At 41.7% G+C, this 16,075-nt stretch overlaps 1 protein-coding gene across 1 annotated transcript in view; it reads right to left on the bottom strand.

Moving 5' to 3' along the window:
* The window catches only part of gpc1b (glypican 1b), a 225,226-nt gene that overhangs the window by 12,419 nt on the left and 196,732 nt on the right, over nucleotides 1-16,075 (bottom strand). The window contains exons 7-9 of the mRNA XM_057858322.1: nucleotides 10,015-10,143; nucleotides 9,592-9,725; nucleotides 6,396-6,571 (exon numbers count right to left, since the gene is read on the bottom strand). Of these exons, the coding sequence (XP_057714305.1) occupies nucleotides 6,396-6,571; nucleotides 9,592-9,725; nucleotides 10,015-10,143 (439 nt within the window). The remainder of the gene's footprint in view (nucleotides 1-6,395; nucleotides 6,572-9,591; nucleotides 9,726-10,014; nucleotides 10,144-16,075) is intronic.

The raw sequence follows: 16,075 nt of genomic DNA, 5'->3' as shown, positions 1-16,075 counted from the left end.
TCCCGATGACCGAGCTCCTCACCCTATCGCTAAGGGAGAGCTCTGCAGTGGAAACTCATTTGGGCCGCTTGTATCCAGGATCCTGTTCTTTCAGCCACGACCCACAGCTTGTGACCATTGGTGAGGGTAGGAACGTAGACGAATGGTAAATCGAAAGCTTCGCCTTTTGGCTCGGCTCCTTCACCACAACAGACTGGTGCAGAGGAGAGGTGCATCATTGCAGACGCTGCACTGATCCGCCTGTCGATCTCTCGTTCCCTCCCACCCTCACTCGTGAACAAGACCCTAAGATACTTGAACTCCTCCATTTGGGGCAGGACCTAATCCCCGACCCGGAGAGGGCACGTCACCCTTTTTTGACTGATGACCATGGTCTTAGATTTGGAGGTGCTGATCCTCATCCCAAACGCTTCATACTCGGCTGCGAACCGCTCCAGTGAGAGTTGGAGATCACGGCTTGATTAAGCCAACAGCACCACATCATTTGCAAAAAGCAGAGATGCAATGCTGAGGCCACCAAACCGGACCCACTCAACGCTTCGGCTGCAACTAGAAATTCTGTCCATAAAAATTATTAACAGAATCAGTGACAAAGGGCAACCTAGGCGGAGACCAATCCTCACTGGGAACGAATCCGATTTACTGCCAGAAATGCGAAACTCTGACACCGGTCGTACAGGGAATGACCAGCCCTTACCAAGGGGCTCGGTAACCTGTACTACCGAAGCACCCCCACAGTACTCCCCAAGGGACATGGTTGAACGCCTTCTCCAAATCTACAAAACACATGTAGACCAGTTGAGTGAACTCCCATGCACCCTCAAGGACCCTGCCAAGGATGAAGAGCTGGTCCACTGTTCCACGGCCAGGTCGAAAACCACACTGCTCCTCCTGAATCCGAGATTCGACTTCCTGACGGACCCTCCTCTCCAGCACCCCTGAATAGACTTCACCAGAGAGGCTGAGGAGTTTGATCCCTCTATATTTGGAACACACCCTCCGATCCCCTCCACCCCGGTCTTCCAATCCAGAGGCACTGTCCTCAATGTCCGCGCGATGTTGTGGAGGCATGTTAGCCAGGACAGCCCCACAACATTCAGAACCTTTAGTAACTCCTGGCGGATCTCATCAACCCCAGGGGCCCTGCCAACGAGGCGCTTTCCAACCACCTCAGTGACTTTGACCCCCGAGATAGGAGAGCCCACCTCGGAGTCCTCAGACTCCGCTTCCTCAAAGGAAGGCGTGTCGGTGGAATTGAGGAGGTCTTCAAATATATTCTCCCCACCGACTCACGGCATCCCTAGTCAAGGTCAGCAGTACCCTATCTCCACTATAGACAGTGTTATTGGTGCACTGCTTTCCTCTCCTGAGACGCTGGATAGTGGACCAGAATTTCCTCAAAGCTGTCCGAAAGTAGTGGCCTCGTCGAACTCCTCCCATGTCTGAGTTTTTGCCTCAGCTACCGCCGAAGCCGCATTCCGCTTGACCATCCATACCTGTCAGCTGCCTCTGGAGTCCCACAGGCCAAAAAGGCCCGGTAGGCCTCCTTCTTCAGCTTGACGGCATCCCTTACCCGCTGGTGTCGACCAGTGGGTTCAGGGATTGCCGCTACGACAGGCACCAACCACCTTACGGCCACAGCTCCGATCGGCCGCCTCATTCACAGGCAGTTTTTGCTATGGGCAATGTGGGCGACCGCCCAGGGCGCAATCTATTGGGGGGCGCACAAGCGCCCTCGAGAAAAAAAAAAAAAATCCGCTAGTTTTCTAGACTAATACCGCTCATTTCCACGTCAAGTTAATAGAGTGGGCGCTAGGGCGCCCCTTACTATCATGTCAACTGCTGCTGAGAGTCGTGTGTGTCAGAAGAAAAGGCAGGGGGAGACGGGATTGGGATCAGCTGCTCGCAACTGCAGAGTGAGTGAGCAGGACGAGTCTCACTCACTCTCAGAGGAAAAGCAAGGAGGGGGGCGGGGGATAGACTGACCTCTCATGATCCCAGGCCACACAACACAAACTCCTGCTTCCAAAATTGTTGTTCAATAATATATTTAATAAAATAACGTAAAAAACGTAAGACATTCTTGTGTTTGATGTCGGGGGGGGGGGGGGGGGGTTAGCGGGGGTTTGGTAGTGTGGATGTCGGTGGGGGGGTGCTGATGGGGTGGTTCGCCCAGGGTGCGAAAGTAGCCAGGACCGCCACTGGCCTCATTTACAGTATTTAATAATTCCTTGGCTTGGTTATTTTTTTATATCTACAAGAAAAGGTGCTGATACCCCCTTCACCTTATGTAGCACCATTGTGTCAGAGAGCCAATGATGTAGTTACGTTGTAAACAACATTGTGGAGATAAATTTGTCCCATGACAGACTGCAGAGCTGTCTTTTCAATTTCATTGTTACCAAACTCAAATTCAAAGAAAACTGTATAATTGGTAGTTTTTCTTTGTTGGTTGATATTTTGGGGGTCACTTCCTGTTGATATCGGGTCACTGGGTTGGAAATCAATGGAAGTGAATGGCAAACAGGAAATTAATTGGAAATTTTGGCCATTAGAAATGAATGGATATGTTTTTGGCAAATTTTGGCCGAACCATACATTTTTAGCAAAAACTGAATAGAACTTTTGTGCCCCTTAGTGTCCTTATTTGTTTTTTGATTTATAAACGATGTGACTTGGAAAAAAATAGGAAAAGTAATGTAATTCAAAGTAGTCTTTTTTTTAATTAAAAAAAAAAAAAAAGAAAAGAAACGCATTTTGGGGCAAAAAGTCACTTTTAGGGTGTCAAACGAAAGAGAGCCCGTGTCACATTCTGGTCGTTTGCTTGTAAGAACGGTGTCAGTAGGTTTAAATGTTTTGGCTGGGCGGCGCGCAGTAGAAATACTATTGGAAAAAAACAGGAATATTATAGATGGCGAATAGCAATAATCTATGCTATTTTCCGTTTTATGGCTCTCAAACAAACACATACAGAAGAAGGAATGGAGATTTTTTTGGCTGCCAGTATTCCGTGAAGGCTATTTGACCGGACCTCAGGACTGCTGTTGAGTGTTCAAGAGTCCTGCGGGTGCTGTTGGGAAGGTCAGTCGCATTCGATTTCTGTCTGCTGTGTACTGCTTTAGTTGCTAAACCTTCTGTTTAGACATAGCAGGGCGCTGACTGCTGTGAGAACTCAAACACAGAGTCCACACTGACACGGGATGACAATGGTGTCTTGTTGCTCACCCTGTTTCGGACTGTAAAGTTTACAGATGTGTTGCTCACTCTGTTCAGCACAGTAATGTTTTTGTGATGAAAATGTCACTTTAATAACGGCTTCTTTTTTATTTTCTTCCTCTCTCAGTTTTTATCTTACCTTGCCCAGGTTTTACCCATGCCCACAAAAGACTAGCTGTGAATGCTCTGGTTTCAGTGCCATTGACAGAGCTAGATAACCAATTCAGTAAAAAATGAATGTGAGCTAACATAGACACTATTCAAGCAAAGATTTTGGTAGCAACCTGTTGGTTTCTTTTTTACTTTAAACAGTGACACCTTTTTAAAATGATCAGAAGTGGGTAGTAATGTGTTACATTTGCTCTGTGAAATTTACTTGAGTACCTTTTTGAGAAAAATGTGTTTCTTAGAGTATTTTTTTTTTACTTTTACTCGAGTAAATTTGTGAAGAAGAAAGAGTAATATTATTCCTCTACTTTGGCCTACACTAAAATTCTTTTTTCCTCTTTATTTTACATATTAACTTTACTTTTGCCAGAGATGCCAACAGTAGCGTTACCAGTTTCACCAATGAGATGCTGCAACAATAAACACATGACTTCATTATATTGTTCATTCATTTTCAGCCCCTTCGTGTTATTTTAGCATTTCCTGTCATTTTCTGCCACACTTCACGGTCTGTGAAAAAACGGCCCATGTCACACCGTCCAAAAATGTCCTTGGTGAAAAAAACAGTTGAGGACCACTGGGCTACAGTAAACAATAATTATAACGGTTCATATAGATGAAGTTCCACAATTATTAAAAAAAAAAATAAATAAATAAATCTGACATTTTAAGCAGTTACTCAAAATGTTACCCATTACTTAAGAATTCTTTTCCCTACTCTTACTTGAGTAAAGTTTTTTGCCACTCTACCCACCTCTGAAAATGATAGATCGGTTCTTGGTGGGTGCATGTCAATAATATTGTGAATTAAGTCAATTATAGTGTGTAAAACCTTCAAACGTTTTGCCAAATGCATAATGTTGTCAACAGGTCAAATGCAGAGAAGGAACAAGTATACACTGCTGACCAAAAGTATTGGCACGCCTGCAATTCTGTCAGATAATGCTCAATTTCTCCCAGAAAATGATTGCAATTACAAATGCTTTGGTGGTAATATCTTCATTTATTTTGCTTGCAGTGAAAAAACACAAAAGGGAATGAAAAAAAATCAAATCATTATCATTTTACACAAAACTCCAAAAATGGGCCAGACAAAAGTATTGGCACCCTGAGCCTAATAGCCTACTTGGTAGCACAACCTTTAAACAAAAGAACTGCGAACAACTGCTTCCGGTATCCATCAATGAGTTTCTTACGATACTCTGCTGGAATTTTAGACCATTTGTCTTTGGCCAACTGCTCCAGGTCTCTGAGATTTGAAGGGTCCCTTTTCTAAACTCCCATTTTCAGATCTCTCCACAGATGTTCTACAGGATTCAGGTCTGGACTCATTGATGGACACTTTAGAAGTCTCCAGTGCTTTCTCTCAAACCATTTTCTAGTGTTTTTTGAAGTGTGTTTTGCGTCATTGTCCTGCTGGAAGACCCATGACCTCTGAGGGAGACCCAGCTTTCTCACACTGGGCCCTAGATTATGCTTCAAAACCTGTTGGTTGAACCTCCGCCATGTTTGACTGTGGGGACCGTGTTCTTTTCATTGAAGGCCTAGTTTCTTTCCTGTAAACTCTATGTTGATGCCTTTTCCCAAAAAGCTCTACTTTTGTCTCATCTGACCAGAGAACATTCTTCCAAAATGTTTTTGGCTTTCTCAGGTAAGTTTCTGAAAACGCCAGCCTGGCTTTTTTTATGTCTCTGGGTCAGAAGTGGTGTCTTCCTGGGTATCCCACCATAGAGTCCCTTTTCATTCAGATGCCGACAGATAGTACAGGTTGACACTGTTGTTCCCTCAGACTGCAGGACAGCTTGAACTTGTTTGGATGTTAATCGAGGTTCTTTATCCACCATCCTCACAATCTTTCTTTGAAATCTCTCGTCAATTTTTCTCTCTTTTCAGGAAAGCCTTGAGATTGCCCATGATTCATCACAATTTTGCTTCTCAAGTCCTCAGACAGTTCTTTGGTCTTCTTTCTTTTCTCCATGCTCAATGTGGTACACACAAGGACACAGGACAGAGGTTGAGTCAACTTTAATCCATTTTAACTGGCTGAAAGTGTGATTTAGTTATTGCCACCACCTGTTATGTGCCACAGGTAAGTAACAGGTGCTGTTAATTACACAAATTAGAGAAGTATCCGAGGGGCCGTTTACATGGTGACTCTCTGAGAATACGAACAATTTCAAATTTGCATTTGCGTCGTCATTTGAACAATGTCGCAATTCCGCATGAAAACGATGTAGTATTCATGCCAAGCCCCAGGGGGCAGTGCAGATTTACCGGGCGACAGAGAATGATGCACTTTGACCCCACCAAGCTCCCTCAGCCCGAAAAAAAAAATGCCCGCCCATTCGAAGCGATGTCATTTTTCTTTGTTCAAAAAGGCACAAAAATTGAAACGTTCAACATATTTAATTTAAAAATATTATTAAAACAGTAAATTAAAGCTGACATTCCGCCATATTTGCTGTTTTAAATGTTTAGTAGCAGTGCTGCGCACGCCCAATGTGACGTGTACGAGTGCTGACGTTAACAGCGCGGTCTCGCTCGGCAGGAGCCTTTGATATGCATGCCGAGGAAGCCCCCCTCAACCCCCCCGCAATCGGATTCTTTCTCTTTGGAGGCAGGATTCAGAATTTTTCGTTTTCGCGCAACTCAGTCATTGCGTCTTTGTGTCGCAGAGTCGCCATGTAAACTGCCCCTGACAGAATTGCAGGGATTCCAATACTTTTGGCCAGCAGTGTATACTCGTTCCTTCTCTGCATTTGACTTGATGACAGCATTATGCATTTGGCAAAAAGTTTGAAGGTTTTGCACACTATAATTGACTTAATCCACAATATAATGCAGCAATCTTCAGTCATGCATTTTGAGTTATTTTTGCGAAGGCAGAATTCTCTGTATTGGATCTCCTCATTGTGATGTATGCTGTGCTTCTGGATAATGATGTTAGCATGTAAATGTGGCTTATATGCCGGTTGTGGAAAATGTTGCATGTCAGACGCTATGGTACTCACTGGTGTCCTGAAAGTCTACATCGTTGCCATTTAGAGCATTCTTCAGGCGGTGCGTCATGATCTTCAGCTGCATTATCTGCTGCCTTATTGCCCTGTCTGGCTTGGTAATGTCAATTTCGACTTCAGGGTTGTTGATCTGGCTCGCCAGACCGTCGCCAATGACCTCTGGGAGGTACCTGACAATGACACACAATAATGTTTTGAACAAAATACCCATAGAAATCTAAAATTGCACTTCATGAAAACAGTAATAACAAAATGAGACAAGAAGAAACCGTGTGAGATCATGATTGTCGCTCCTTCCGGCGTGTGCTAATACACCACACGGAGGCAGTGTATAGCAACCATTCAGACATAAACTAGAGCTCCACGGTAAATGATTCTCTTATACTGTATTGTCTAATCGTGTGTTTGTGCATAGTTTGCGTTCAAATAGCAGTTGCTTCAAACTTTATAGCATTACCAGGTGAAGCAGATGGTTTTTGGTAGCCCTTTGATGGCATTTTTTAGCATTAAGCTTAGATGAAAGCAAATAGGAAAAATTAGGAAAAATCAGTAGAACAACAGCTTGTATCTTGAAAAACTTAAATAAGTCTGGTCACTGTAAGAACCGTTTCTTCCCCAGAGGCATCAACTCTCTCAATGCAAACATGTAACCATTGAACTTGTTGCATTATTGTCGCTGCTGCTACTATGCTGCTACTATGATCATGGACAATCTATTTAGAGTATTAATCTATCTATATAAACTATTTATTTATTTCAACATCAACACTCTACCTCCAATTTTATAGTATGCTATTTATTTATGTATGACATTAATTCATTGTGCGATGCACTGAAACGGAGTTTGCTACTTATAATCTCATTATACTATGTATAATGATAAATAAAGTCTGTTCTATTTTATTCTATTCACTTATATCACAAGGCACCACAGTACGTGAACTGCAGGTGTTTGGATTAAATAACTTTCCGTGATTTCCTATTTAACATTCAATGATAATTAAAAAAATATATATATAGTTACCCTTCAGGCATGACAAATCCAAACAACCATACAGCATTTATATGTGTTTACAATTAATTCAACCCAAAAAGAAAAGGGCAGACGGGAGAAGCCCAAGCTTATTGAATCCTGCCCCCAGTAATTCATCATTCAAGGATTCATCCATAAGTGCACTGCTGGCCAAAAGTATTGGCACCCACGCAATTCTGTCAGATAATGCTCAATTTCTCCCAGAAAATGATTGCAATTACAAATGCTTTGGTAGTAATATCTTCATTTATTTTGCTTGCAATGAAAAAGAGAATGAAAAAATATTAAATCATAAACATTTTACACAAAACTCCAAAAATGAGCCATACAAAAGTATTGGCACCCTCAGCCTAATACTTTGTAGCACAACCTTTAGACAAAATAACTGTGAACAACGGCTTCCGGTATCCATCAATGAGTTTCTTACAATGTTCTGCTGGAATTTTAGACCATTCTTCTTAGGCCAACTGCTCCAGGTCTCTGAGATTTGAAGGGTGCCTTCTTTTAAGATCTCTCCACAAGTGTTCTATGGGATTCAGGTCTGGACTCATTGCCGGCCACTTTAGATGTCTCCAGTGCTTTCTGTCAAACCATTTTCTAGTGCTTTTTGAAGTGTGTTTTGGGTCATTGTCCTGCTGGAAGACCCATGACCTCTGAGGGAGACCCAGGTCAAAGATTTATTAGCTCATAGGCTCACACTGGGCCCTACATTATGTTGCAAGATTTGTTGGTAGTCTTCAGACTTCATAATGCCATGCACACGGTCAAGCAGTTCAGTGCCAGAGGCAGCAAAGCAACCCCAAAACCTCTGCCATGTTTGACTGTGGGGACCGTGTTCTTTTCTTTGAAGGCCTTGTTTTTTTTCCCTGTAAACTCTATGTTGATGCCTTTTCCCAAAAAGCTCTACTTTGGTCTCATCTGACCAGAGAACAAACGTTTTTGGCAAACTCCAGCCTGGATTTTTCATGTCTCTGGGTCAGAAGTGGGGTTTTCCTGGGTATCCTATCCCAGAGTCCATTTTCATTCAGACGCCGACGGATAGTACGGGCTGACACTGTTGTACCCTCAGACTGCAGGACAGTTTGAACTTGTTTGGATGTTAGTCGAGGTTCTTTATCCACCATCCGCACAATCTTTCGTTGAAATCTCTCATCAGTTTTGCTTTTCCGTCCACATCTAGGGAGGTTAGCCACGGTGCCATGGGATGGGCTTCACACTTATTGATGACACTGCACACGTTAGACACAGGAACATTCAGGTCTTTGGAAATGGACTTGTAGCCTTGAGATTGCCCATGCTTCCTCACAATTTTGCTTCTCAAGTCCTCAGACAGTTCTTTGGTCTTCTTTCTTTTCTCTGTGTTCAATGTGGTACACACAAGGACACAGGACAGAGGTTGAGTCAACTTTAATCCGTTTTAACTGGCTGCAAGTGTGATTTAGTAATTGCCACCACCTGTTATGTGCCACAGGTAAGTAAGTGCTGTTAATTGCACAAATTAGAGAAGCAAGTTTTGTGTAAAATGATAATGAGCTATTTTTTTCCCCATACGCTTTTGTGTTTTATCATTAAAATAAATGAAGATATTACTACCAAAGTATTTGTAATTGCAATAATTTTCTGGGATAAATTGAGCATTATCTGACAGAATTGCAGGGTGCCAATACTTTTGGCCAGCAGTGTATGTTCATCCATCCATCCATCCATCCATCCATCCATCCTCTACAGCTTAATCCAGGGTCGGATCGCGGGGGCAGCAGCAGCTTTAGCAGGGAAGCCCAAACCCGAACAGCCCTCACCAGGGGGCTTGGTACTCCATACTCCCGAAGCACCCACCGTGGTCGACAAGGCTGCATAGTTATTTTACCAAATACACATTAAACGAGACTAAAAGACTCCCATGTATATCCTTGAGGGGACACAATGTTATACAAGAGTCATTTTGATCTGATATGTTAAACAGAAACACCATAGAGCAGGCTGCTTCTTTCACTCGTTCAAAGGTGGGCCACCTTCAATTATTAAGGGTTCAAAGTATCTTGCAAACCCCCTCAATCTCATTTGAGAGTGGAGACCAAGGTTTTAGCTTTGAAAAAAAAAAATGCTTGAGGCAAAATAAAATGAATGAATTACAGACGCGATTCCTCTGTTCCCCACCTGGCACGAGTCATTCCGTTCCAACACCGATCTTCAGCGCCTGCGCCGGTGGCCACTCTGTCACTGCACAGCATTCTCGGGAGAGAAATCCAATATGGCTGCATATCCCTCAGCCTTACGGTTACATCAGACACCTGGAGCACAGTGGAGGACAACAGATGTTCTTTTCTACTTTGTCCCTCCATGATTTCCCATTGTGGGAACAAAACAAGTACCGTCCTCTAAATGACTAGCCGAGTCATGCGCTTTTGTCATCCACCTGAACAATTTTTCCCCTCTAATGATCTCATAAGTGGAAAGGTGAAACAGACATTTTAAAGATTTAATTGTCTGTTCTTCGCACTTATTTTTGCTCCATAAAACATGCCGTGATATTGGCCAGACTTTGCCACCAGAGAGCAATCTGGATATTATTCAGCTTACCAGTCGGCCAAGTTTGTTCGCGCTGTTCGCTGACCTCTCTTCGACTGGAACTTTTTCGTTCTTCGGGAAGACGTCTGTTGCTGCACCACTGACTGATTTTTCTCTGAGCGGGCCACACGCCAGGAGCAACTGAGATTCAGGAGAAAAAAAAAAGGAGAGCCAGAAGTGGAGAGAGCATATGTTGAGAATTAACACTTTTTTGCCATTGACTATAACAGACATTCAATAATGCAGCTCTTTTCGTCCTTTTCCCGTCAATTTAAATTAGTCCAATTAGTCTCATCCATTTGATCTGGGAGGGCTAGCAGCCAATGAACGACATTCGCTGCCGTCCTTTCCAGTTTAAATGGCTCGGACATCTGTCGCCATCATCGACAGCCAGTGAGCTTCATAATTGTTTGACGTGAAACAAATGTTTCTTTTTGTTATTTCTTCGTCATTTTAATGTTGACAAAAATGATCTGTTGTCCCTCTTGGCATCATTGATTATTGTTATTATTGATTATTATTGATGACGGGTCAGATTCGACCTTCCACTTTGTGAAATTATAGAATTCTCATCATGTTTCCAAAGTCATGTTAGCTATTATCCCCTAGGCTGAGGGCTAACTTTAGCACAAAATGTCCCCTTTGTTAGTGTCCACACTGTTGCGTTCAAATGGCACCCAATATAAAACTGACCAACATATCACGATTCACTCTGTATGGCTTCAAACGTTTGTCTGTTATAATATCCAAATCAACACTAAGATTACAGGACTTACGGACTAGTTAATAGAGCACAAATATTGTATCAAGAGCATACAAAGAGTGGTACACACAAATCAAAATAACTGGTACTACTTATTTGCATTATTCCATGAGTCAATCGGATGACAGTTGAGAAATAGAAGATCCCCATGAGCATGATATAAATGGCGCCCTGGGGATACTGTAAGACTGCAATCAATCTGTCACCCAGTCTGGCCTTCTTAGGGTAGCCTCCAGTATTTCATCTTTCACACATAACTAAAAATTAATAATCCTGTTTTAAGCCTACAGGCAGACCTGTCCCCTAAATCTAACCGAGGCTTATCGGAGATTGAACTGTCACTTAGAGGAAATTGAGTGTTAAAACAGAGGGCTAAAAATGACTTTCAGGCATATTAACACATCCATAACATATTGTGCGTCTCTTTGGTCTGCTTTTAGGAGGACTGTGTAAACAACACAACATATGCCATCGCTTTGAAGTCATTGGGTTATGTAACCGGGAAGTAATCTACTATAATACTACACGGTGTCTCATGCACATTAATGTGCAGTCGGAAAGGATCAACCACAGCACTTGGCCCTTGAGTCAGAAGATGACACTGTCTGTGACCCTGAACCAGGTCAGAGATTGTGCACCAGCCTACTGTGTATCTGCAATGTGTCCTCACTGAACTGTATGAAGTCACAAATGAAAAGAGTGGGTTCAAATAGAAACCTCCCTGAAGTTGGCCCCCCATTAGATGAAAATTTATAGAAAAATGTTATTTGTTTGTGCTGAAAAAAAAAATCATGTTTGTGCTGCTACCGTTTTTGAGGTATTAACAATTCTTTAATAGGTCAATCTGAGGTCAACCTGCTCCTCACATTGATTAAAATGGTGTCAATCGTTCATGGTTCATTTGTGCTGCAAAAAGTTTTGTTTGTGCTGCTATGATTTTTGAAATATTGTGATATTAATTTTGAGTGATTACGTCACAATGTCCCCCATTTATTGCAAAACGGACCTTGCCTGGAACTCCAGACTCACAGCTGTTTCAGCGATAGAGTCTGGCGACCATTCCGCAGATCAAATTTCCAGGGGGGAGCAAGCCACAGCAAACAGACAGCAGAGTGGACCAACCAGCGACGGGCGGATGTGACATTGGCGAAACGACAAAAAACTCATGTGAGGAAATAGACATACGAGGAGAGCGGAGAAGTTTGTGTTGTGTTTTTGTTCATTTAAAACTGAATTTACCGCGGATTGGAACATATTCTCGGCTCTCCCGTTGGCCATCTGTGCTGTTGTGAAGACGACTTCCAACGTGCAAGAGTGACGTTGCTCGTATAAATACGTCACACAAATAAGCAAATGTGATTGCACGATTACTTTTGTTCGTGCTCGAGAGGCCAATGACGAGCTGGGTCCCAGAATGTTCTCCCGGTGTTTAAAAAATACAGGGAGAACATTCTGGCCGTGCCAGGCAAAAATGGACCCGAAATGATGCTATTAGTTTATGCTACGTTTGTGCTCATCTGTGCTTTAAAAATGTTTGGTAACACTTTAAAATAAGGGTCCCTTAATTAACATTAGTTAATGCATTTTTAGAAAATAACTCATGTTTAAGTAACATCACAATAATTCATTTAATCCCTTATCTAACATTTATTAATATATTAATTAACATGAGTTAATGCATTAGTTAATGCATTTGTGAATGCATTAACGCATCAATACATAACCAGACAGTAACTAGTAGTTTGGTAAAATTGAAAATTTTATAGGCCTATATAGGGTTAGGGTTTGTTAACTTAAGCATTTATAATTTTTTTAGTTAAGCGACATGTGCTACACTTTACAATAAGGGTCCAAAAAGCATTCAGTAATGGTTAATAAAGTTTAAGAGGGGGAAACTTAAGCATTTATAATTTCTTAGTTAAGGGATTCGTGTGCCGCACTTTAAAATAAGGGTCCAAAAAACATTTAGTAATGGTTAATTAAAGTTAAGTAATACTTGTTACTTGCAGTTTGGTACGTCGTAACCCGGGGACTACATGTATCTAAAAAATAATAGCAGCACAAACGAAAATTTTTACAGCACAAACGTAGCATAAACGATTGACGCCATTTTTGATCAAAATGGGAGGCTGGTTGACCTCCAGTATAAAAGAATTGTTAATATCTCAAAAATGGCGGACCAACTTCACGGAAGTCAAATAAAAATGTCCTCTTATAATTTGTGCATCAGAGCTGTGTGTCTGGGAGGAAAAAAAGCTGTAATTTGGCAATCTTGTCAAACTCAAGTGTTTTCAGACAATAGCCCCCCCCCCGCCCCACAAAATTATTATATATATTATTTTTTGGGTTCTAACTGTTGGCAGAGTTAACCCTCACAGCGGCTCATCCGCTCATGGTGATAGGGTGCATATCTGATGTGAAGCAGTGGCTTGCACAAAACTTTTTACACCTTAACGAGAGCAAAACTGAATTTATTACTTTTGGCACACCTTCCATGATGAAAGCCCTTGAGCCCAACTCTGGCGCTCCGGCTGACATTTTTAAGACACACGTTAAAAATCTCGGAGTGATATTCGATAGCAGGCTTAACTTTGAAAAACAGATTAGTTCCGTTGTAAGAGCAAGTTTTTTCCAGCTTCGTCTCTTAGCCAAAGTGAAGCCTTTTCTTAGTCGCCATGACCTTGAAAAAGCAATTCACGCTTTTATAAGTTCAAGGCTGGACTACTGCAATGCACTTTATGTTGGCCTACCTAAGTCCTCGATCTCTCGGCTGCAACTTGTTCAAAATGCTGCTGCTCGATTTTTAACAGGTACACCTAAACGTGAGCATATTACCCCCATGCTATCATCACTCCACTGGCTTCCAGTCCATTTTAGAATTGATTTCAAACTTTTACTGTTTGTTTTTAATTCTATTAATGGCCAGGCTCCATCTTATCTATCGGAAATTTTAACTTTTCGTAACTCTGGCAGGACTCTTCGCTCGACCGGCCAGCTTCTTTTAGATGTTCCAAGGTCAAAACTTAAACAGTGGGGAGACCGATCCTTTGCGGTTGCTGCCCCCAGGCTGTGGAACAGCCTTCCCCCCGAAATCCGCACCACCACGGATGTAGGTCTTTCTAAGTGTCGGCTAAAAACACACCTTTTTAGACTCGCCTTTTACAAAGATTAGGATAGCCTGGTTTTATTAGCTTAAGGGCTTTTTAAATGTTTTTTTGATTTTATCGGTTTTATTGTTTTACTTGCTGGAATGTTATTGCGATGCGCTCTTTGTTTTATTTTATTTTCTAAAATGTCATTGTATAATATTTTCCTGCCTTTTATTTATCTTGAGCCATGTTTTGTTGTAAAGCACTTTGAGGGCCTTTCGGATTTTGTAAAGGGCTATATAAATAAATTTTGATTGATTGATTTGATTGATGGTGCTAAGCAGTGTTGTTAATCTTACTTTAAAAAAGGAATTACAGGTACAAATTACTTCACCCAAAAAGTAATTGCGTTAGTAACTCAGTTTCCTGTATGTAAGAGTAATTAGTTACTTGGCAAAGTATGAGGCCGTCTCTCTTTTCTCGCATCAAATCAACCAACATAGTAACGCACACCTTTCCCGCCTCAGTAACGGTAACGACATTGCCAAGATGAGAAAATTAATTAGATTACTCACTGCTGAAAAAAATAACGCCATTGGTAACGCCGTTATATTCTAACGCCGTTGTTAACAACACTGGTGCTAAGCAATGTGCTATCATCACTTACACATAAGTGGAAACACGCTGTCGCTAAATTGTTTAAAATATCGCTAGGCCCATAACCTGTTGGCAGAGTTAACCCTCACAGTGGTACACGTCGTGTACCTTTTCAGTTAGCAAAAGCACCGAATATAAAAAGTAGATACAAACTGTTTAAGGAGGACAAGGAGCCGCTGCAGCTTGCTTGGTCACTCGCTGCATACACTAACTGCATGCAGGAGGGCATTTATTCACCACGCCCACACAGGTGCACACAATCAAGTAAATTAGACACATAATGGCGTACCACACGCATGCTATTTTTAGACCGTGACGTCGCATCGTAAAGCGGAAGTAAAACAGAAGTGGGACATTATAGACCTGCCCTTGCATAGAAACCATGTTAATTGTGCTACTTTGCTCCGGTTATCTTTCAAAAATGAACATGCCGATCACACATTGCTTTTTTGGAACTTGTAGAAACGACTCTAGACATTACGATATATGAAGGATGTTTTCTTCATACGTTTTGTAGAGAAATATTTCTGATATTTCACATATATTCTTTCATTACTTTAAAACAATATGTATTTCAATCTAGGTCATTTACTTACTGTATTATTTGGTTTGTGACCAGAAGACTTGAGAGGTTTAAGACCCTCTTAGAACTTTGTAATCAATGCAAGTGCATTCCTGTCTTTACATTTTATTACTGTAAGAGGGGGCAAATAGGCCAAAGGAATGTTTGCCTTGATGACATCTCACCATTTGTTACCAGTTAACAGAAAGTCTTTATCTTCTGTTCGCAATGAAACGTGTTGTTTGGTGTGTCAATACATTATATGAATGCCTTAGTTACGCCCAGTGGGAGTGGGCTCACTTGTTCATTTGCATATAGACTTAAAAGCTGATGTGCCCTGAAAGCTGGGCCCTCCCTTAAACCCAAGAATGACCGAAAGGTGAACAGAGACAGGGGGCCTAGACCGGTCTGTATTGTCTAATTGTTTTGTCTCATTGTTGTTTCAATATGTCTTACTGTTCTATGTTCTGTTTTGTTACGTTTTGTCATCTTGTTATTAAATGTTTACCTTCTTCTGTCCAATCGAGAGAATAAAAGAATTTGCAAGTAGAAGATGTCGGCCTGGCTGTTTATTGCAGCACACAAAAAATAGATACTTCTACAGTTTCCGAAACCAAAAATGTGAAGAATGAATCAACTTGCGCGGACTTTTAACGCCAGCTCGGCAGTAAACATTTTGTTGGGTTGGCATTGTCTTTCAGAGGACAAAGAGGTAAGCTATTTTGATATTTTTAACTTATATTTTGGTGTGACGTTGTCCAGAGCTGCTTCTGTCTGACAATGAATGACCTGAAAAGAATTAAAATGATATCTGACTGCCACTGTTACATTTTCGGTTGTAACAAAAACGCTTTAGTGAGGGGGAAGTGTAAATAAATTATACAATTAAGATTTGTTGTCAATAAAAAAGTTACAAGTGTTTGTTGGCTGTCACTGAGTAGCATTTGCGATCGCTACACAAAATATGAATTACCCCCAAGAACTGTCGGAGACGTAGGACAA

This window comes from Corythoichthys intestinalis, chromosome 14 (assembly GCF_030265065.1).
Source record: "Corythoichthys intestinalis isolate RoL2023-P3 chromosome 14, ASM3026506v1, whole genome shotgun sequence".
Taxonomy (NCBI): Eukaryota; Metazoa; Chordata; class Actinopteri; order Syngnathiformes; family Syngnathidae; genus Corythoichthys; species Corythoichthys intestinalis.
The sequence above is the reverse complement of the archived record's forward strand: the minus strand, read 5'-3'. Positions and strand labels throughout refer to the sequence as shown.